Source organism: Psammomys obesus, unplaced genomic scaffold (genome assembly GCF_907164565.1).
Source record: "Psammomys obesus unplaced genomic scaffold, mPsaObe1.curated_primary_1811, whole genome shotgun sequence".
NCBI classification, from domain to species: Eukaryota; Metazoa; Chordata; class Mammalia; order Rodentia; family Muridae; genus Psammomys; species Psammomys obesus.
In genome coordinates, this window is record NW_026595981.1 from 24,675,728 (window position 1) to 24,698,798 (window position 23,071).

General features: G+C 43.8%; 1 protein-coding gene across 4 annotated transcripts in view; it reads left to right on the forward strand.

Moving 5' to 3' along the window:
* The first annotated feature begins 12,431 nt into the window (after nt 1–12,431).
* The window catches only part of Atp6v0a1 (ATPase H+ transporting V0 subunit a1), a 53,046-nt gene continuing 42,406 nt past the window's right edge, over nt 12,432–23,071 (forward strand). For all 4 annotated transcript variants that reach the window (XM_055619984.1, XM_055619985.1, XM_055619986.1 and 1 more), the window contains exons 1-3: nt 12,432–12,526; nt 15,051–15,210; nt 21,482–21,560. In XM_055619984.1, the coding sequence (XP_055475959.1) occupies nt 15,094–15,210; nt 21,482–21,560 (196 nt within the window). In that variant the 5' untranslated portion in view covers nt 12,432–12,526; nt 15,051–15,093. The remainder of the gene's footprint in view (nt 12,527–15,050; nt 15,211–21,481; nt 21,561–23,071) is intronic.

Here is a 23,071-nt window from a genome sequence, read left to right on the forward strand (position 1 = left end):
AGAAAGAAAGAAAGAAAGAAAGAAAGAAAGAAAGAAAGAAAGAAAGATCCTTTCAATGTACCCACGTGGATATTTGGTGTTGTTTGTTCACTTGTGAAAACCCAACTTTGTATCTTGTGTCTTGTATTTATTTTCCTTCAGCTGAAAAACTTCCTTTACAATCCAGCAGTGACAAGCTCTCTCGGTTTTTGTCTATTTTCCCTTCCCCTCTGTCCTCCTCTTCCCTTCCTTCTTCCCCTTCTCCCAGCTCTCTGTCTCCTGAAAGAATCAGCTTTCAAACCCAGGGCCTTTCACTTGCCACCAATTTATATCTCTGGACCCTGCTTTTATTTGTGAAGAATATTTTTACTGATCTAGAATTTTAGATTGCCATTTATTTTCTTTTAGCACTCTGGTTATGTAATTTCACTGTTTTACACACACACACACACTCATACATGAGCACACACACACACGTGCATGCACACACACACACACACACACACACACACACACCGCATGTTTCCAGCTAATTATGATGTGCTATGTAGGTTTTCTTTGTATTTGTTCTGCCTGCGGTTTCGTAAGAATTTCTTGGAATCTTTTTTCATGCCCACTTCAGTCTCTCCCTCTCACTTCCCCTTTCCCTTTATTCCTCTTCCTCTCCTGCTTCCTTTCTCTCCCCAATGTCCTCTTGTCTCCCAGTGAAAACTCAGAAATGAGACAAAGTCTCTCTAGGTAGTGCAGATTGCCCTGAAGCTTACCATGTAGCCCAGGCTGGCCCCAGACTTGAAATCCTTCTGCTAGGACTGCCAAGTGGAGACTTGTTGCTTACTCTCCTTCTGGGGCTCCAATTATACATCATCAGTTACTTTTCTCATTGCTGGGACAAAAGGCCAGAAAGAGAGCAACTTAAGGAAGGAAAGAAGGGTTTATTTGGTCTAAGGCTTTGACTGTGTAGCCCCCTCAAGGCAGGATGACACGGCAGGATGATGTGGAGGGTGACATGGGCGGATCATACTGTATCTGCACTCAGGACCAGAGAGGGATAGATGCTCTCGCTCAGCTCCCTATCTCCTTTCTCTTTTGTCTCCAGCCCATGGGATGACACTGCTCTCATTCAGGATGAATCTTCCCGCTTCATCTAAGCCTTTCTGGAAACTACCTCAGACACACCCAAAAGTATGTTTCCATGGTGATCCCAAATCTACTCAAGTTGACAATAAAGATTAATCATCACAGTGTATTGGACATATTCTTTGACACAGTGTCTCACCGTGTAGCCTAGGCTAGCCTCAACCTTAGCCTCTCTACTGTAGATTTATAGTGTTGTACTATACTGGGATTACAAGTGTGCGTCATCCTTCCTGGTCTGACATGTTAGACTCTTTTTTTTTTTTTAATAGAATCTCTTAGAGCCAAGGCTAGCCTCCAACTCACTATGTAGCTGAGGATGACCTTGAACTTCTGAGTGGAGTTACGGGGGTCATATGTATATACCACTACACTCTCCATTTTGAAATTGTCCTTGCTGGTCATGGTGTCCATGCCTATTACTTCAGCATTGCTGAGGTCTCTGAGAGCCTATATTAATTTGAAGGCTTCTATCCCTCATGTAGAAAATTTTCTCCTTCAAGTTCAGAGATTCTTTTCTCCAATGCGCACTCAAATGTACTGCAGATTGGGGGGGAAATTGAATTCTTTATTTTTAGTATTTTACTTTGTTTCTCCATTTAGTATTTACTGTGTTTGTGTTGCATGGGCGCAGAGAAGGCAGAGACTGATGGCCAGTGTCTTTCTCTCTCACACTCCCCCTTTACTCCCCAGAAACAATGTTCCTCACTTAACCTGAAGTTCCCTATTTCAACCAGGCTGGCTGACCAGCCCGGATTCTGCTTGAATATTGTAAACAGGATTAACCATAGGTCAAGAGGTGGAGCAAGCAATCAGTTGACAAGAAGTGAACATAGGGTTATTAAGAAAAAAACAAAACAAAACATAGAGAGTAAGAGGAGGATGGATAGAGAGACGCACAAGAGGCAGAAGGGAGGGACATTCAGTTTGGGGAGTTTTCTTTGAGGCGGTGTAGGAGAAGGGGATTCCTTCTGGGACTTAGGCTGAGTAGGAAGGTCAGCTGGGTGCTTTCTCCGCCTCTCCGTGCTAGCAGGCTTTTATCCTAGCATCTGTGTCCTGAGTTTTCATTGGTAAAATCAAAAGAATGAAAATTTGTTAAAAACAAGAGACATAATCTCATTCTATAGTTCAAGATGGAGTGGAACTCACTGTTGTGAGCTCAGGCTAGCCTCCAATTTGTGGTGATCCTTTTGGCTGTGCCTCTTAAATGCTAGGTTGGTAGGTATGAACCATCATGCTCAGCTTTTAGATTAGTTTAGTTTCCTCCTGAGACAGAGTCTCACTATGTAGCCCTGACCAGCCTGGAACTTGCTATGTAGACCAGGCAGGCCTTGAACTCACAGAGATCTGCAGTCCTCTGCCTCCTGAGTGCAGGAATTAAAGATGGGTGCCACCTTATCCGGTCAGATTTTTAAGTTAGAGTACAAGGTATTGCATTTCATTTCGGCATTCTTCCTGTATCAGAGATTTCTTATTTTATGTTTTATGAGCATGTTTTCAAGATATCCTTAGGATTGTTTTATTCCTGCCAGCTAATTCTAGCATCTGTTACATCTAGAGTTAGTCTCCACTGATTGCCTTTTCTCCTGAGTATGGCTCAGATTTCCCTACTTTCCCTCATGTGATCAGGAACTTTGATTCATACTGTGGTTATTGCGGATGACACTATCATACTCCTGTGACGACTACTGAAAGTTTTTAAAGTAAGAACAAACAAACCCGGAAGCTGCCGTTTGCTTGTTTATCTTTAGCTAAATGCTGTCCTTGTCCCATGGATGGGGAGCTGGAGTCTTGGTAGGAGGTTTTGGTCTGCCTCCCTTTCTTTCTTCCCTTCCCCTCCCTTTCTTCCTTTCCCATCCCTTTCCTTTCCTTCCTCCCTTCCAAAAAAGTCTCACTAAATGTCCGTGACTAGCCTTGAGGTCACATCCTCTCGCCTCAGTCTCCCAAATAGCTAGGATTTCAGATGTGAACCACTCTTGTCTCTTAGCACTCTGCGTCTCTTGCTCTTCCCTTCTTTTGATTTCCTCCAATAATCTCTACCTGCTCGGTTTATCTTTTTCCTTTAAGTTTATAAAATTGTGGGTTTATTTATTTATTTATTTTTTCATTTTCAGGTTTTACCTACTCCATGTAGGTTTCTGACAGGCTGAAAGTTTTTTAAAATAGATAAAAAAAGGAACCCAGGGCTCGGGGTGTCATTCACTTTGGCAGCGGGCCTGCCCAGCATGCGCCTGATCTTTGTTGTGATCTGCAGCACCTGCAGAAACCAGAGACTATGCTCGACAGTCTTCATTTGACACAGGCTAGTGTCATCTGGGGAGCGGGAACCTTAACTGAGGAATTGCCTCCATCAGCTTGGCCGGGGCGGGAGGGGCATTTTCTTCTCTTTATTAATGGTTTATGTGGAAGGGCTCAGCCCTCTGTGGGTGGTGTCACCCCTGGGCATGTGAGTGCATAAGAAAGGAAGCTGAGCAAGCCTTGGAGGACAAACCAATGAGCAGCATTTCTTCACAGTCTCTGCTTCAGTTCCTGCCTCCAGGCGAACACACACACACACACACACACACACACACACACACAAAATAAGTAACTCTAGAAGCAAGAAAGCCTTGAGTAACCCAGTTGGTAGAACAATTTACTAGCATCTGAGAAGCTCCATATTAGATTCCCAATGTTAGTCTTTAGGCAGCCTGCTTCTGGGTTGCCTGGTAACCTATGATGTCATCATGTGTCCCCCGCCAGGCAGATGCACCTGGCAGGCCCTGGTCAGCTGCGCAGGAGCCAAAAATGGAACCCTGCCTCTTACCTCTGTCTCTCTCTTCTTCCTCTCTCTTGCTCTCTCCCCTCTCTGTCATGGGGGGTGCCCCTTCCCTCCCCCTATCATGTCTCTCTCTCTCTCTCCTTCTCTTTCCATCTCCATCCAATAAACCTCTTTTATGTAATATCTGTTGTGCACATCATCATTTTACTCAGCAGCACACCTACTGGGCACAGTAGTCCATGTCCATAACCTCAGTACTCCTGAGGGAGAGGCCAGAGGAGCCATGCACATTTGAAGTCAGCCTAGTAGATACAGTGAGGTCCAGTCTGAGAGGAAAAGTATGTATCAGCTCAGGACCCCAAGACTAAGTTCTCAGCACAAAGGAGATGTATTTGTCCTCCAGAGGGACAGAGGGCAGGGGATGAGAGACAAAGACAGGATATGGATGATGTAGGGGAAGGGGGAAGAGAGAGGGAGGAGGGTTATTTGTCCCCTGGGGACAAAGGACTGCCTCTGTATAGAGGAGACAGATGAATGTGGTCTTATGTTGTGCAGACAATTCAACTGGCCTGACCTTAGGGTCCTGACAACGTCCTATGTCAGTACCTGAGTTCTATGACATCATCTGAGTCAGGTACTCAGTGGCTGGTCTGCTTCTCTCTCTCTCTCTCCCTCTCCCTCTCCTTCTCTTGCTCCTCCCTGCTCTCTCCCCTCTCTCTGTTCTCTTTGTCAGGGTGCCCCCTTCCCCCTCCATGTCTGTCTGCCTCTCTCTCTCCCTCCCTCTCTCCATCTCCATCCAATAAGTATCTTTTATACCAGATCTTTCATATTTGTGGTGTATTTTTAAATTATCCTAACACGTGGCACATGGGGAAAATGGCAGTTTATAAAGGTACAAAGGTGTTTAATTTTAACTGGGCATGTTAATTAGGTGAGGCAAAGGGGTCTTTTGATTTCTGGACTTCAGTACTTTGATACTAAACCTTGGTAGTCTCAGGAGGAGGAAGAGGGCAAATAAGGGAACAGACCTTGGTGGCCAGTTTAAGAAATGGAATCTAACAGATTTTGTTTTGTTGTTGTTTGTTTTTGTTTTGTTTTGTTTTGTTTTTTGCAGGCAGAGGGTGTGGGAGAGAAACGCAAGGCAGGCTAGAGCCATGCTCCTCATTGTAGAGCTGGCCAGAGTCCCTTCACAGTTCAAACTGAGAAGGGCTACTCAGGCAGACACACTGTCTCATACAAACAAACACAACGTTCAAAGCAGGAGTGGCCATGCACATCTGTTATCCCAGCACACAGGAAGCAGAGGCAAGAGGATCTGAAATCCAAGGCCATCAGCTACACAGCGAGTTGGAGGACAGCCTGGGCTGTGTGAGATTCTGTTTCAGGAAGAAAGAAAAGTCAGAGGAGCCAGAGGCAGCAGAGTAACCACACATCCCCTGGGAATCTCTATAAATAGAGACCCTGTTGCTGCCTGGTGAAAAACCCCAGAAGCATTAAAACTATGCAACGATGTACGCGCTCGACACCCGGTGGGGATTTCTAAATAACATTCCTCACTAAAATGAAGCAGAGCTCCTTGGAGAAATGGATGATGGAATGGGGAAAGCGTAAGCTAAGATGAACCATCCTATTCTGACAGAAATTCAGCAAGGCCTTCCTGCAAAAGATGGGAGCCTGTCAATCAATACAGGAGGCAGTCCCCTTTCCAGTAGGAGCTGAGCTGGTCCTTCACTGAAAGCCTTTCCAAATAAGAAGGAAACACATGTAGATAAAAATATAAAAAGCAACTCCCTGGAGATACCAGCCAGCAAGCGTTAGAAAGCTGGAAAGATGGCCCAGCCATTAAGGGCTGCTCTTCCGGAGGACCCAAGTTTGGTTCCCAGCACCCACTTTGGGTGGTCACAGCTGTTAGGTTTCAGACCTGGGGCTGGACGGGCTGAGGCGCCTATTTACTAAAATGGACTGGGCTGCCTGGTTTTCCCAGCATCCCTCAGTCTCTTCCCTATATAGTTCATCCGTTTTGGGTTACTCAGTCTCTTTGTACCCCTAGGCCTCCTGGCTGCTGCACCTTGTTTCTAAGCTCTCCTCTCTCCCTGCCCCTCCCACTCTCCTCACATGGCCCAGCTCAGTCATGTCCATTCTGAGTCCAGATGTCCCTGCCTCTGACTATGCTTGCCCACACCCTACACAGGATCACTCATTTTATTTCTTTTTTTTATTCATCTGGTGCCAAAACCCGGGACCAGTCATGTTCATTTCCATCTATTGATTGATTGATTGATTGATTGATTGATTGATTGATTTTTAAAACTACCTGGAATTCCAGATTCCTGGGATCAGAAGCCCTTTTCTGGCTTCTGAGGACACCTGAACCCATTTGACCTATACACACAGACACATTCACAAAATAAAAATTTGTAGGTAGCAATACACTACATGGCAGGTATTTGGCGAATGAAAAACACTTAGATGTGTGTGTGTGTGTGTGTGTGTGTGTGTGTGTGTGTGTATGTGTGTATGAAATGATCCACATAAGATAGTTACAGGCAACCACCCTAATTAAACCAGTTAAGAGTATGTAAGTTGGGGCTGAAGAGATGGCTCAGTGGTTAGGAACATTAGCTGCTCTTCCAAAGAACCATGGTTCGGTTCCTAGGACCACATACATGGCAGCTCACATTTGTCTGTGACTCCAGTTCCAGGGGTGCCCTCACACAGACATACATGCAGGCATGACCCATGGACATAAAATAAAAATAAATTTATAAAGAATATGTATGTGTAGTTAAAGAATATATATATGTATATATAAAGAGTATATGAATGTTTTTATTAGCTAGTGACCAAGATTGGGCTCATGCCTCAGAGTCTCTTGGTGCTGAAGCTCAGGAGTTCAGCATTTTAAAATACAAAACCCACAATTACTGCAGTGTTTGAGGGGTGGGAACACATCTGTCTTTTTGCAGGGTTTAGGGGTATTTCCCAGACACCACATGACTTTAATCCCAAATGCAGAGATTAAAGGCATGTAGCACAACCACCCAGCCTAGCCCCCTTCCTCCCTCCCTCCCTCCCTCCTTTCCTTCCTTCCTTCCTGTCTTTTGGAACAGGGTTTCATGTATCCCAGGCTGGGCTTGGACTCAGTATGTATCTGAGCCTGGCTCCTGCCTCCGTTTCCCCAAGTGCTAAGATCACAGGCCTGTGCCACTACATCTGGCTTAACTAGATCTTTTTTTACTTGAATTTTCCATTTCTTTTTCTCCTCTACAGGTGAATCAGTAGAAAGCCGATGAATTTATAATTTCAAAGTGTTATGTTGTGCAGGCAATTCAACTGGCCTTCCCTTAGGGACCCTCAGGGTCCTGACAATGTCCTTTGTCTGTACCTGTGTCCTATGACATCATCTAGGCCAGGTACATAGTGACCTATTGGCCATTCATCCTTCCCCTTGCTCTCTTTTGCTCTTTTTCTCTCTTTTGCTTTCTCCCCTCTCTGTTGGGGTGCCCCTCCCCCCCTCTCTCTCCCCTTCTCTCTCTCCATCTCCATCCAATAAAGCTTACTGGTTGTGTGCATGGCATTTTTATCTAAATACTAACATCTACACTGTCTTTCAGGAACCTAAAGCTGCTTTCTCACTTTTCCTAGACAAGTATTTGAGGTTTGAGGTCACAGAGACATTTCTGCCCTGTGCCTTCATTCCTTTCTTCCTCGTGCTTCCTGCATTTCACTTCTTTAGGACTCCTCTGTGCATAGCATTCCAATCCCCACAAGATAAAGGGCTTCCAGCCTCATGTGTCTGAGAGTCATGAGGGCTGCTTAAAATGTCGCATGCCTTAGGCTCATTCACATCTCCTTGTCTGTGTAATCATTAATAGAACTGAAGGCAATTAACCCATAAGGCATCAAAGGCACCCTCAAAGTGCATTTTGAAAAGGTTTTTGCTTTTTACCAAACATTCTTGACATTTGAAAGTAAAAGTGTGAGTGTTATTTTGGGTAACATAACAGAGTAAGACTGAAAGGTAGACTCCTTCTGTGGAAACAAACGGCCAGTCAACACTTCAAGAAGAACGCTCAAAGGTTTAATAGGTCACGTAAAGGTTGTTGGACTGTCCTCTGCCTCACACTCAAATTAAGAAACAGAATTTATTTTCACGTAAAAGGAAAGTGCTTTAAAATTATTGGACTAGATAAAGGTTATCATTGATTTACTGTTCTTCTAACGAATGTAAACAGAAATAAGCCTCTGTGTCTGTATGTGTGTGTATACATGTGTGTGTGTGTATAGACTTAAGGCCAACACATGTGTTATTTCTGGGGTTTTGTCCAATTTGTTTTTATTATTATTAGTAGTAGTATTTGAAGCAGGATCTCAGTCTGTAGCTCTGGCTGTCCATAGATTCACCATGTAGACCAGGCTGGCCCTGAACTCACATACATCTGCCTGCCTTTGCCTCCCAAGTGCTGGAATTAAAGGCATGTGCCACCATACCAGATGAGACTAGAATCCTCCTCCAGTCTCTGTCTTCCCAGAGCCAGGATTATTTGTGAGCACCATGCCAGACTTCTTCTGGTATGAGTGGTGGGGAATGGAGTCAGAGCCTCAAGCTTGTGTGGCAAGCACCTTACTAACTGATCAGTCTCCCCAGCCCTTAGAAGTAAATTCTTTTTCTTTTCTTTCTCCTTTTAATCTCTCAGATCTGAGAACCAAACTCAGAGCTTTGTACTTTCTAGGCAAGCACTCTACCACTGATCAAAATTCACAGCCCCTATAAATTCATATATATGTATGTATAAGTACATGTTTATGTATACAAATGTATGCTACATATATATGTATGTATATATATGTAATTTTCAACATATATATGTTGAAAAATTATGTAGAGCAAATTTTCTTACCAAAGTTTATACAAGAGGTGTAGTGGTTGAACAGTTTGTCCCTCAGGTTCACAGCCAAACCTATGGAGGAAACCTTATTTGGGACTAGGGTATTTTCAGGTGTAATTAATAAAGGCCCTATTGGACTCATGTGGGTGGTAATCCAGTGACTGATGTCCCTATAATCTTGAGAAATTGTGAGCATAAAAAGATACATGAAGAAAAAAATGCCACAAGAAAAGAGAGGTAGCCACCAGAGTGACGCATCTGAAAGCCAACGAATACCTTTGATTTGTAGGGCTCACCGGGAGCTAGGAAGTGGAAGAAAGGAGTCCCTTCAGAATTATGACCCTACGGACACCTTCGTTCAGATTTCTAGCCCCCAGAATTGTCAGAGTCTAAACCAAGCCCAGTGGGCTACCCCCGAAATACAGCACTTGGGAAGTGGAGGCAGGAACTCCTGATCCTGAGCCAACCTGAGCTACGTGAGACTCTGTTCAAGAAAACCTCCACAACGACAACGCTTTGTAAATAAGCTACCCACCCAGTGATTATTATCTCGGTTAAAGTAAAGTAATCCAGGAAGCATACAGAAAAGTTATGTGAGCTAATATTGTACTTCAAAACACTTTGTTAGTCTCCTCTGAGCCCCATCTAGGAATCCAAGTTGCATGAGTGAAATAGAACTAACCCTCATTAGTAGAAATTCATATAATTGCCACACATTCATTCAAACTGAAAAGTAGAGAGGAAAAACCCTCTATATTTATTATAAGCATAGTAACAATTATTGTAACTTTGTGTTTGGTTTGTGAAACAGTCTCACTAGCTGAGGCTATCCTTGAACTCTTGATCCTCCTGCCTTCATCTCCCAAGTACTAGGACTACAGGCATTTGCCAGCATAGCTGCTGTTCATGACTTAAATTTTTGTTTGTTTATTTGTTTGTTTAGTCTGAATGTGTGTTGCGCACATTCGAATTCCCACTCATGCCTCATCTCACAGACCCTCTGATCCTGTATCTCTATCGACTTTGTCCTGGTAGTGAAGAATTAATTACTCTTTGTATTTGTTGTGTAGGTGTCTAAGCAAAAGCTCAGTTTAGAGTTGATAGTTTTGCCTAAGCCTCATATGGAATTGCTAAGATCTTTTAGGAGGATAGTCATACTCAATAACATTTTATTTTATTATTTATTTGATTTTGCTTTTGTGAGATTGGATCTCACTATGTTGCCCAAGCCAGCCTAGAAATTCTGGGCTCAATGATGCTTCTGCCTCAGCTTCCTGGAGTCAATAGACTACAAGAGCTTAACAATACACTTGCCCTAACAGCCTTTATTTACCTTTTTTTCTCCTATGCTTAGAATTGAACCTCATGCATGGTAAGTACATGTTTTCTTTCCTAGCCACACCCCTAGCTTCAAAAGCATTTAAAATTTGATCTTGTTGGACACTGCCTCAATCCTACCATATCATCTGATAAATGGGTGTATCTACCTCCTAGGTAGATACCAACTTCGTATTTACAAAGTATTTAAAAATCTTCCTGGCACACATATACGATACTAATCATTGCACTCATCTCTTTCCTTTGTAGTTTTTTTTTTTTTTTTAGATGCTTTGTAGTTCTAGTTGGCCTGGTGTTCACTAAGAGGCAATTCTCCTGATTAAGTATGCCATTGCTAAAATTACATGTGTGAGCTACTCACTCCTCTCTCTTTCTCTCTCTCTCTCTCATAAGGATTGGAACTTATTTCTCGGAAGTGAAGTGTATCTGTTCCATTTTCCTATCTGCAGTACCTAATACTGTTTGGCTCATAGTAGATGTCAGCAAATATATTAACCTATGAAGTAGTATCTAGCAGACAGAAATCCCATCTCTGACCACAAAGAAAGGTGGTGGATGGAAAAACAGATATGAATACCTAAACATAGACATTTGAAACTGGCAAGAGGCAAAATGGCCAAGAATAGAGCATGGAAAGAAAATACATGAACACTGGGGAAAAGGTGTCTGGCAGGAGATGAAAGGACAAAGAAAAGGAACTGTAGGGCTATGAAGATGGCTTAGCAGGTTAAAGCATTTTCAGACAAGCCTGCCGCCTGAGTTCAATACCTGGAAAACACATGGTGAAGGAGAGACCCAACTCCCACAAAGCTGTACTCTGACCTCTGTACCTGCACCATGAAACACATGCACACAAACACACCAAATAGGGCTGGAGAGATGGTTCAGAGGTTAAGAGCACTGGCTGCTCTTCCAAGTGGTCCTGAGTTCAATTCCCAGTAACCACATGGTGGCTCACAACTGTCTATGAGATCTGGTATTCTCTTCTGGTATGAAGACAAACACACCTAATACATAAATAAATAGTTGTTACTACTGGGCCACGAAAAAGAAAGTTCAAGGGAATTAAAGTTGGTCCAGGATAGGCTTTCTTACAGGGAGTATATGAGACATTTGTTTGTGGTTAGGAAGCAGCTGCCTCTGAGGTTAGCTTTTCTTTTTTTCAAGTCTCTGAGGAAGGAAGTGACAGTCATTGTGAAATCGTTTTCTAGCACTTATCAGGATTTCAATTGTGGGTCCCTGGCTGCCTAGGCAAGTCAAAGAAGTCGGGAAGTGTGGAAATGGTAAAGTCTAGGTCTCAGAAATTCTGCTTCTCTAGAGCATTGTAAGGAAGTGATATCTTCAATTACCATGTGCAATAGAAAAATTCAAATAAAATGTTCATCGTGTCCATTATTTTGTTCAGGCTCACAAAACAGGTTTTGTAATACTTTTGCCAGACAGACAAATTATCACAAGTTTTTGTTTGTTTTTAATCTGAAATCTCTCCTTCACTACACTGAATCTCAGTATAGTTCTGCCACCCACGGAGACTGACTGACCAGTTCTCCGAGTTTCTCCTGATGGTTCTTGGTTATTAACGCTGACTCTACTCCTCTCTAATAGGGGGAAAGGGACTCTACCAATATTTGGAAAAGGAGCTTTTAAAAAAATAGTAGGTAGGTATCATTTTTGCATTCAAAAGATATATGAGGAACTGAAAACTCCTACATAGTCAGATGGGTTCAGAGGAATCTACTAAGCAAGATAAAAATAATTTCTTTCTCGCATATGGTCTTCTGGGGGCTTTTCTTATCATTTAGATAAGTGTAGGCAGCTGCTGGAAGATCGAATCCTGTATTTTATAAATGGACGAGATCGGTGTAAGTCTCTACTATAGGATTTATCTTAAGTCGCTCTCCAATCCGGGGCTCAAATATTTTCAGGGGCCTAAGAACAAAAAGGATGCGTGTGTGTAGAGAAGACGAGCCTGGAAGCCCACCGCAGCTCTCGGATCGTACTATAATGTGTCCATTTCTTTCATGCTGCTTTCTCCAAGAAAAGGTGGTGAACTGTTTCTCTGGAAAATAGAGATGACTGGTAACCTGGCTCGGAGAATAACAGAGAGAAAAGATTCTGATGGACTCAAAAGCCAAACACGCCCAACACTGATGATTTCCGAACACTCCGGGTTAGAAATCACAACGCCGGAACAATGATGGCGACTCTGCACCAGGACTCGCCCGAGCCCTATAGACTCTGCACTGCGGCAGCCCGGCAGAGACAGCACCCCATTGGTCCACTGAGATGAAGTCATCTTGGGGGCGGGACTCAGCGGTGGCGTGGGGGCGGAGCCTTGCTTGCGTACGCTGGTCGGAACTCTGCTCTGCTAGAGCCGGGGGCTTTGCTGCGGCGGCTGCGGTCGCGGCGGCCGTGCGGGACTGAGGTGAGCGAGGGTTGTAGAAACAGCGCTTCCCGGAACGGCCTTTGAGGGGACGTGGGGCATACTCCAGTACCTCAGCCGCTTGTCAGGAGAATTAGCCGGGATCTTAGGTCTCTGAGAGAAGTATGGGGGGCTCAGCCCCCTCTCCGGACACTCTTCCTGTGGGCAGAGGAACTGGAGGGTCACTACCCTGGGAGGACCCGGGAGGGGTGAAGCGACAGGACAGAGGAGATCGAATAGGCAGGGGGATCCGAGGGGATTTCTTAAAGGGTCTTACAATTTGGGGATGTCTCCCTTAGCCAGGAGACAGGTTATGCCTGGCCCAGACAATTTCTGCTTTCTCACTGTGCAGCCCAGAATTGAAGTAGCTGAACGACAAATGCTCCCTGCTAAGGAAGGGAGGATTAGAAAAGCCGAGGCAGAGTCCTCCAGGGGAGGACGTTGGGTTTGGATCTCTCCTTTTGCAGAATTACTCTTTCTTCGTTTTTCATTTCGCGACCCCCGGAAACCGCTTTTCCAAATTCGATGTGTGTTTGGTTTCAGTGGGGGTTAAAGACAGTCTTAGAGAGAGAGGCCTGTAATCATGAAGGAACAGGAGGAGGGCGGTAACTCGTTAGAGCCTGTCATCTCTGGCAGCGCCTGGTCTATGCCGATCAGACATGATTTCATTTATTTTGAGGTTGTGGCATCTGTCCTTGTTCGAGGTGGAGAGGGCTGGGACTAGCTGATGTGGGTGATTGAGATTCTTAAGTCAACCCACATAATCTCTTGAGAAATGCTTGCTTTAGTCGAGTGTGTTGTTTTGCTGTCCTCGAACACCAGATGCAGAAAGGATTTGTTCGGGTTCCTCAAAATGTCTTCCTGCCTTCCCCTAAGAGCAAATCTTCTCCGAGATGTCAGTCTCACCTGTTATTTAACATGGAATATGCATGACCTTACGACATTTAAAAGTAATTTGGGGTATGCTCTGCTGAGGTATGATATTGCAGATCGTTGTTGTGCGTGAGCTGAACGTAAGTTTATCGAGAATAAAAATTGCAATTTCAGTACCACTGATAGCGCCAGTTGCCGACCTGAACGGAAACCTTTCTGGCTCATAGGAGACACGTGACAGATGGAAGAAGGCAGTTGTCTTGTGGATGGGGATGAGTGGTAGAAAGCTACGAGGCGGAAAGCTTTTCAAACTCTGGCTTGTTAAAAGTGCTTTGTCATTACCGACGTGTTCTGTCATGCCTAAATTTAAATTGACTGGACTCTGTGGGCTCCTTTGTCTTTTTTTTTTTTTCTTTATTAATTACACTTTATTCACTTTGTATCCCCCCTGTGGTTCCCTCCCTCCTCCCGTCCCAATCCTTCCCTTCCTCCACCCTCTGCATGCATGCCCCTCCCCAAGTCCACTAATAGGGGAGGACTTCTTTTCCTTCCTTCTGATCTTAGTCAATTAGGTCTCATCAGGAGTGGCTGCGTTGTCTTCTTCTGTGGTCTGGTAATGCTGCTTCCCCCTCAGGGGGAGGTAATTAAAGAGCAGGCCAATCAGTTCATGTCAGAGATAGTCCCTGTTCTTATTACAATGGAATCCACTTGGATACTGAACTGCCATGGGCTACATCTGTGCAGGGGGTCTTAGGTTATCTCTGTGCTTAGTCCTTGGTTGGAATAGCAGAAGTGGGAAACAGTAAGATCTGGAGAGGACAGGAACTCCACAAGGAGAGCAACAGAACCAAAAAATCTGAGCACAGGGGTCTTTCCTGAGACTCCTTTGTCTTTTTGAAATGATGTTTATATGTTGGGATTCCTTAAAAGAGGAATGCTGTTAACAGGACTTTGGAAGCTTGATCCCTTTAACCATAGCTCTAAAATAGTGCTAGGGATTTTAGATGTTGGAAGGGGGCATTGCTGGTTGAGGAGGGGTAGCTAGTCACCTCTTTTATGGAAGAGGATAATTAAAATCTCTTTTGTTGTTTCCTTCTCACAAAACAACCCCAAAATGAAACAGCAAAGAGGATGGTTTTTAGCAAGAAAATTGTGTCAACTGTGGAAAAACAAACAGTAACAACAAAAAGCTCTGGGCATGTTGATGTATTCCTGTACTCCCAGCACTAAAGAGGTGGAGGCAAGGAGAATCAGGAGTTCAAGGCCATCCTCTACTATATAGAGTTTGAGGCTGCTGTGGGCTATATAAGATCCTGTCTCAAACAAAATAAAACCAACCTTACCCTCCAACCACTCCCAGGTACTGTGAATGTCACTATTCTACATTAAAGATCTTTGGGGTCGTTAATCTGCATATATTCATTTGTTCCCCAAAATACCGTCAATCAATCCTGATGTAGGCTACAAAGGAAGTGACTCTTCCTCTAGGCTCTGTAGTCTGGGATTTAATAACTGCTTTTTGCAATCTCTCTGTTGCACCTTTCTAGGACTTCTCACAGGGTGTGCAAGAAATGCATAGCCTCACCTAGGGTATTGTTTGTTCTCAGTCCTGTGGGTTAATCCTCGAGCCATGTCATTTTCTCTCTTGCCTCAGATTGGAGCGAACCACAAATACTTATCGATCACTGTCTGCCACCATGGGGGAGCTTTTCCGGAGTGAGGAGATGACGCTGGCCCAGCTTTTTCTACAGTCAGAGGCTGCTTATTGTTGTGTCAGTGAATTAGGAGAACTTGGAAAGGTTCAATTTCGTGATGTAAGTACAATCGAGGCTGCTTTTTGAGCACCATCAAATTGTTTTGTTTATATTGAATGGCTTTATCAGGTTTTGTGTGTTTTTGTTTTTTGTTTTTTGTTTTTTGTTTCTCAAAGTAACAGCACAGTGCTGGCTTAGTACTGGTAGATGCAAGCTTCAAGCTGTCTTTTGTGTTTCTAGAGATAGAAATGGTTTGGCCAACCCTTCTAAGCTTTTTGCAAATTCTTAGATGGTGATCCTAAACTTGGCATCCTTGTAATGCTAGCACTTGGGAGGTACAGGCAAGAAGGTGAGGAGCCTGAGCTATAGAGTGAGACCTTGTCTTGAAGAAGGAGGAGAAGGAGAAGAAGGAGCAGCAACACAAAAAAACAAACAAATAAACAAACAAAAAACAAAAACCAAAGCATGATGGGAAATGGCCCGCCATCCCTGCACTTGGGAGGTAGGTGAGGAGTATTATGAATTCAAGGTCATTCTTGGCTACATAATAAGTTAGTTTGAGGCCAGTCCGAGCTGCCTGAGACCTTGTCATATACTAATAATTCATTGTTTTTGGATACATGGAAAGATTATCAAAACAGAAAGGACAGTCTAAGATTTGTTTTTTTTTTTTTAAATCTGCTCTTGAATCTTATAATCTGAGCGAGAAGACGCTGTGCACACAGGACTGAAGGGTGTGGGTATTAGGAAGGGTGTCCCTGACTCAGATCCTGCAATCTCAGAGTTCCAGGTATTTTTCATAGCATTCGTAATCGTCATGATTCCACATTTATCAATGGGAGGAGTTGATTAGGGTCCCTCCTCACAATGATCTAAGCCCCATGAAGACAAGGATGTTCTCTTGTTCTTACTCATTGTTGTATCTTTAGTGCCTATACAAGGTATTCGATCATGGTTGGTTGGAATGAATGGGTGAATTAAACAAGAATGATTAGAAATGGCTAGGGTTGACTAATAGAGGTCCTGGGGTTGGCAAGCTCTTGAGAAGTTCTCTGGTACTGCTGTGTACAGTGTGTTCTCTGTGTATTCAGTAAACTTGTCTTTTCCTTTAAAAACTAACCAAACAAACAAAAAACAAAGCCAGGCGTGATGGTTCACATCTCAAATCCCAGGAGGCTAACCATGAATTTGGGGCCAACATAGTCTACGTAGTGAGTTCTAGGCCAGCCACTGCTACATAGTCATTATAACAAGAGGCTATTGTGGCATTGGGGAAGCAGCTTAGCTGATAAAGCGCTGGTCCCATGGCAACCTTCACTGAGTCCCTCGCTCTAAAAAGGTGGCTCTGGTATGTGGCACACGTTTGCAATTCCAGCAGAAGGCAAGCTGAGACATGTGAATCCTTGGAGCTGTTTAGTCAGATAGCCCAGCCTCATCAGTGAGGCTCACGACCGCTGAGAGATCCTGTCTCAAAATGCAAAACAATACAAACCATGGCAGATGGCTCCTGAGGCAGGACATACAAGGTTGAGCTCTGGCATTCATGTGTAGACACATAGACGCCCACATACACGCGCATACATACACATAAACGCCCCACAGAGGCGCCATCAAGTGTCCTATACATCTTTAACATTTTGGATGTTGCCTCTGTCATGTTACAAGTTTATCAATAGGTCTGTACCCAGACATGAAGAAATACACTAATCTTACAGGTGTGGGATGAGCTCTTGGTTTATTCTGCGTTTTCTGTGTACTTCTGCCTAGTTGGTATCCTTCTGTCTGCTTGTGGACAGGGGCTTTCCTCTTCTGTGAACTGCGTGTTCCTTTCCTCTGCCTTTAGCTATCGGTGGGAGAGCTTTGACTCTTTGCTTTGACTTTTGCTTTATTGACTTGTGAGGTTTGTAAAATTTACCCATGTATTCTAGGTGCTCTCCCAGTCTCTCTTCTCTTTCTTTTCTTCCACTTTCTGCCCACCCCTCTTCTTTTTATGACAAGGCCTTGCTTTGTAGAACCAACTGTCCTGTAACTCACTTGATAGCCAGGCTGGCTTTGTCCTTTCTGCCTATGCCTCCCCAGTGCTGGGATTTCAGGGGTGCGTACTATGCTGGTCTTGTTCTATTATTTATGTGTGTATGTCTGTGTGCTTGTTTGTATATACTTGTATGTACACATGTGTACACATCCATGTAGAAGTCAGAGGTTAATATCAGGGGTATTCCTCAGTGCCTTTTAAAAAATTTATTTAATTATTTTATTTATTTCTTTATTCATTTTCGAGATAAGATTTCTCTGTGTATCCCTGGCTGTCCCAGAACTTGCTCTGTAGACCAGGCTGGCTTCAAACTCACAGAGCTCCTCCTGCCTCTGCCTCCTAGGTGCCGAGGTTAAAGGCGTACTGGGATTAAAGTGCTGCCTGGCTTCCACCTTAGTTTTTGAGACATGGTTTTCCCACTGAACCAAGAGCTTGTCCCACTTTGTTACACGGGTTCTAGGGATTGAACTCACGCCCTCATGTTCCCATGACAGGCGCTTTGCTGACTGAGCCATGTCTCAGCCCTGTTCTATTATTAAAGATAAATTTGATCACTCAATTAAGGTATTATTTCTTAGATTTCTCCAATGTAAAAGTATCTTATCTCCTGTGTAATTAATAAGTCATCTGGGGTGGTACTTCTGAAAGCTGTGTGACTATCCAGTTTCCCAGAACTGTTTTACCCAATAGATTTTTTAAATGTTTGTTGTTGTTATTATTATTATATAGACTTTGGGCTTTTTGTTGTTATTTTTGTTTACTGGGCTTTTGTTCTGTTTTGTTTTGAGACAGAGTCTCCCTATGTAGCTCTGGCCATTCTGAACTCCATATGTAGATGAGGCTGGCATCTGCCTCTACCTTCCGAGTACTGGGATTAAAGATGTGCAGCACTCTAGCAGCCTACTTACTATTTTAAAAATATTTTTAAAATCATTTAAAATTATGTGTACTTGTATGTGTTTGCATGTGGGTATGCACGAGTGAATTCAGGTACCTGAGGAAGCCAGATTCCCTCTGGAGCTGAAATTACATACAGTTGTGAGCCACCATGTATGTGGGAGCTGGAAATTGAACAGCCTCCTCTGGAAGAGCCACAAATATTCTTAGCTGCTGAGGCTAAGTTTCAATGTAGAAAAAAAAAATTTTTTTTCCTTTACATCTTGTGGGTTTTTTACATCTTGTGGGTTTTTGTACACTTCTTGATTTCTTAACCTTTCAGTACTTGGGAGGCAAAAGCAGAAGGCTAGCCAGCTCAGGGATATCCTGGGCTATAACACACTGTATTGTTGCCTTTTTTAACTGCTGTGACTGAGTGGGCAGGGTAAAATGCTAGCACTTGGAAAGTGGAGATAGGAGGATCGGGAGTTCAAGGTCATCCTCAGCTACACACTGAGTTCAAATCTATCTTGGCTGTATATTAGACCTTATCTTAAAAGTTCAAACAGAGGGAGTCCAGGACAGCCAAGGCTACACAGAGAAACCCTGTCTGGAAAAAAACAAACAAAACTCAGATGGAGGCTAAGAGTACTTGCTGTCCTTTCGGGGGACCTGTGTTCAGTTTGCAACACCCACATCAGGCTCTTCAGCTCCTGTTATTATCGCTCTTGAGGAAGGTGCTACCATACCATTTATTTATTCATTCCCTCATGTGTGTGTTCATGTATGTATTTATTCTTGGTGCTTAGAATTGAAATTAGGTCCTCATGTGTGTTAGGCCAGTGCTCTGCCAATGAGCCATTTTCAGCCCTTTTTATTTTGAGATAGGGTCTCACTAAATTGTCCAGGCTGGGCCCTAACTTTGCTGCAGCCCTGGCTGCCTTTGAACTTAGGATCCTGGTTTGGCCTCTTGAATAACTGGGATCATAAAGCAAGTACCTGGGTTTACATTAGTTCTTATTTTAAGTTTTATTTATTGCTATTTGTGGTGGTAGTGGGGAGGGGGGGAGAGATGCCTGTGGCAGTCAGAGGACAGCTTTTTGGAATTGATGCTGCCCTCTAAGCTTTATGTAGGTTCTAAGGGCTGAACTCACATCATCAAGCTTGCAGTGTCCTCGGAGCAAGCACTTTTACACACTGAGCTATCTTGCCAACCCTGCAGTAGTTGAACATTTTATTTCTGGACTGGAGAGATAGCTCAGTGGTTAAAGCACTTGCTGCTCTTCCCGAGGAGCCATGTTTGGTTGCCAGTTTCACATCACTCCAGTTGTGTGGAGCCAGATGTTCTCTTCTCCATGGGTACCTAAACACACACACACAGAGAGAGAGAGACATATTCCTGGAGTGAGCAAGGTGGCTCAGCAGGTGATGGTACTTCTTGTCAAGCCTGACAAGCTGAATTCCATCCCGGAACCGGCATGGTGGAAGGAGCAAATCAATTCCTGCAACTTCCCCTCTCACCTCACATGTGCACTGTGGTAGACATGCACCCACCCACATGCACACACACTCACACAGACACCAAGTACATAAATAAATGTACAAAACAAGTATCCCTAATAGCTCAAACTTTTTAACCCTTTGATGAGCTTCTTGCCATTTCCTCCTTACCCCCTTCTGTCTATCTGAAAATTTGTGACCTTTGACCTTCACCTGCCTGTACCCATCACTCCTCCTCTGTCTCCCTCTCTGGTAGCCAGTTAGTAGCCATCTCAATACTTCTATGAATTCAGCTGTCTAGAATTCTGCATGTAGGGCAGGAGAGGTGGCTCTGAGGTTAAGAGCACTGGCTACTCTTCCAGAGGGCCCAGGTTTGACTCTCAGCACCCACAGAGCAGCTTACAACAGTCCCTAATTCCAGGACCAGAGGACCTGACCCCCTCTTCTGGCCTCCTAGGCACCTCGTATGCACATGGTGCATAGACATACATGTAGACCCGCCACCTATACGCAGACAAATCTTTATCTTTTACATTTTTATTTATTTACTCTTACTTTATGTGCACTGGTGTTTTGCTTCCATGCATATCTGTGTGAAGGTATCAGATCCCATGGAGCTAGAGCCACAGACAGTTGTGAGCTGCGTTGTGGGTGCTGGGAATGGAGCCAGGGTCCTCTGAAAGATCAGCCAGTGCTCTTAACCCCTAAGCCAACTCTCCAGCCCCCCAGGGGAAAAAAATGCAATAACTAACAAAATGAAACTGTACGTGTAGGTAGGATGATGTGTGCCTGGTGTGTTTCAGTTAGTATAATGCCCCATGTTTTCTTTGTTCATGCAGCTCTTAGTAGGTTGAGTCTATATGTTAGTTACTGGGAATAGCCCTGCATATTGACTTCAGTTTTTCTGACTGTGTAGCCAGAACTAGGATTGCTGGATTGTATGAGTTCTCCCCACTCCCTGCTAGGGCAACACCAAGGTGTCCGCGTGCTAGGTAGTACCAGTCACCCACATCCCCGTCTCTTTGGAGTCGTTGTTTTGTTTTGTTTTTAAGGTTTTTAGTTTGTTTGTTTGTTTGTTTTTAGAGGAACTACCCTGATTCTCATATGACTGTACTAATGTTTCCTATCAAAAACACACAACTGTTCTCTTTTGTTGACACCCAGATCAATTCAAACCTCTCATCTTTTCACACAGTGTCTTGCTGTGTAGCCCAGGCTGGCCTAGAGCTGGCTTTGCTCTCTGGGCTGGCTTTGAACTCTCAATCGCCCCATGCCCAGCTCCCATCTTTTTCATGCAAGTCACTCAATCAGGTGTGAGGTGATACTCCTCATGGCTATGGTACATGAATGAAATTAGACTGTCATCAGAAGGTGACAACGTGGGACAGAAGAACAGCCTTTGCCTTCTGTCTCCTTTGCTTGGGAAGAAAGAGAGAGGAAACCAAGACAGTTTCTGGCGTAGCTGCCTAAGCTGCAGGTGGTGGGAAGAGAGGGAGCTCGCTGCTCCCTTCAGATACGCATCCACCACAGCAGCAAAGGAGGCTCTTGGCTTTAGCTTACGTGACTTTCCAAAGCCCTTTATGTGGATCTGTGGACAGTTTTGATTAGAGGTGATTATTCACTGGCATAAAATTAAGTTTCCACAAGCTGGAGAGATGGCTCAGAGGTTAAGCGCACTGGCTATTCTTCTAAAGGTCCTGAGTTCAATTCCCAGCAACCTCATAGTGGCTCACAATCATCTGTAATGAGATCTGGTACCCTCTTCTGGCTTTCGGGCACACATGCAGTACAGAATACTGTATAAATAATAAATAAATAATTTTTTAAAAATAATTAAGTTTCCACTTATGGGATATATTGCTCATAGAACAAGACGTAGACTCAGTGTTTAAAGTTTGCTGTTATGTTTTTGTTTTTCAGTTAAATCCAGATGTGAATGTTTTCCAGAGGAAATTTGTGAATGAAGTTAGAAGATGTGAAGAAATGGATCGAAAGCTTCGTATGTGCGATTTGGTCTTTTTTGACATTCCTATAATGAGTCATTTGTCTTAAATTTAGGGTCATTAGTCCTCTCAGTAAAGGAATAAAATTCTATAATAGGAAAAGGAGGGGGTAGCTGGAGAGATGGCTCAGTAGTTAATGGCTGCTCTTCCAGAGGACCCAGCTTCTATTGCCAGCACACATATGACAGCTCATAGCTGTCTGTAACTCCTGTTCTAGAGGATCTGACTGCCTCACACATGTAGGCAAAACACAAATGTACATAAAATTAAAAAATATATATTATTAAAAAAAGAAAGAAAGAAAAAGGAGAGATGATCAGAGAGACTGTTCAACAGGTAAAAGCACTTGCCATGCAAGCCTGGAGATCAGAATGCAGTTTCTGGAACCTGAGTCAAAAGCCAGCTGTGGCTGCCAGCAGGAGTCTAGTTACGATCCAGCCTGTTGTCCCTTTGCAGTGTATTCAGTAAGCAAGAACAGATACCCAGGAGCCAGAGTGGTGGTAACATCCGAAGCCTCAGCATCCCTACAGGGGCGTGGGAGGGGGAGACTCGCAGGCCAGCTAGCCTGGAGCACACAGTGCAGCAGAAGCAAGAAGCGGGGTGGAAGTGGAGAACCAACTCCCCAGAGCTGTCCTCTGAGGGCCACATGAGCTCCCACACTCACACATACATGTACACATGCACACACACACACATACACAATAAATAAATCTGTCAAAAGATTTGAAAAAGGAGGGGGGAAAATCTGCAACCATGACTTTAAGATGGACTTCATGTATATAAATAGATTTTATGGAGTTTGAGCTAGGTAATGCTTAAGGGAAATCTTGTTCAAACAACAAGCTGAAAATGTTTTTTTTTGTTGTTGTTGTTTTTTATTGGATTTTTTTTTTTTCTTTTACTCTTTAACGTTTTGTAGTCCAGGCCGGCCTGGAACTCAATGTAGGCGAGGGTGGCCTTGAACCAGAGATCCGCCTGCCTCTGCCTCCCAAATGCTGGGATTAAAGGCCACCACAGCTCAGCCGGATTCTCATGGGAGCTTAAGAGCAGAACTGTGTTATAGAACCCTAAAAGACAGGACTCAGAATACTATCACATTTAGATGCCAGCTGAGCAGTTTATGGAAAGTGTAAGATTCACTAAGCCTTTACGGGCTGAGGTGCTAATGAGATTGCCCACGCCCTTAAGGTGTGCTGCCGTGCCCCTCTCATCCCAGCACTCAGAGGCTTACAATCCCTGTCAGTTTCATACCAGCTTGGACTACATAGGCACTGTCTCAAAAAACTAAATAAATAAAGGATGGCAGGTGTTCCCTCATGTAAGGACTAAAGAGCCTGTGATTTCCTTGACATACCTGAGAAGATAAGCAGTCAGAATGGAGTCAGCATTTGAAACTAGGTCATTCTGTCTCCAGCCAAACCCATGATCTTGCCACTCTACCCAGCTGATAGGTAAATTGGTCCCTAGTCAAAAAAAAAAAAAAAAAAAAAAAAAAAAAAGTCAGTTA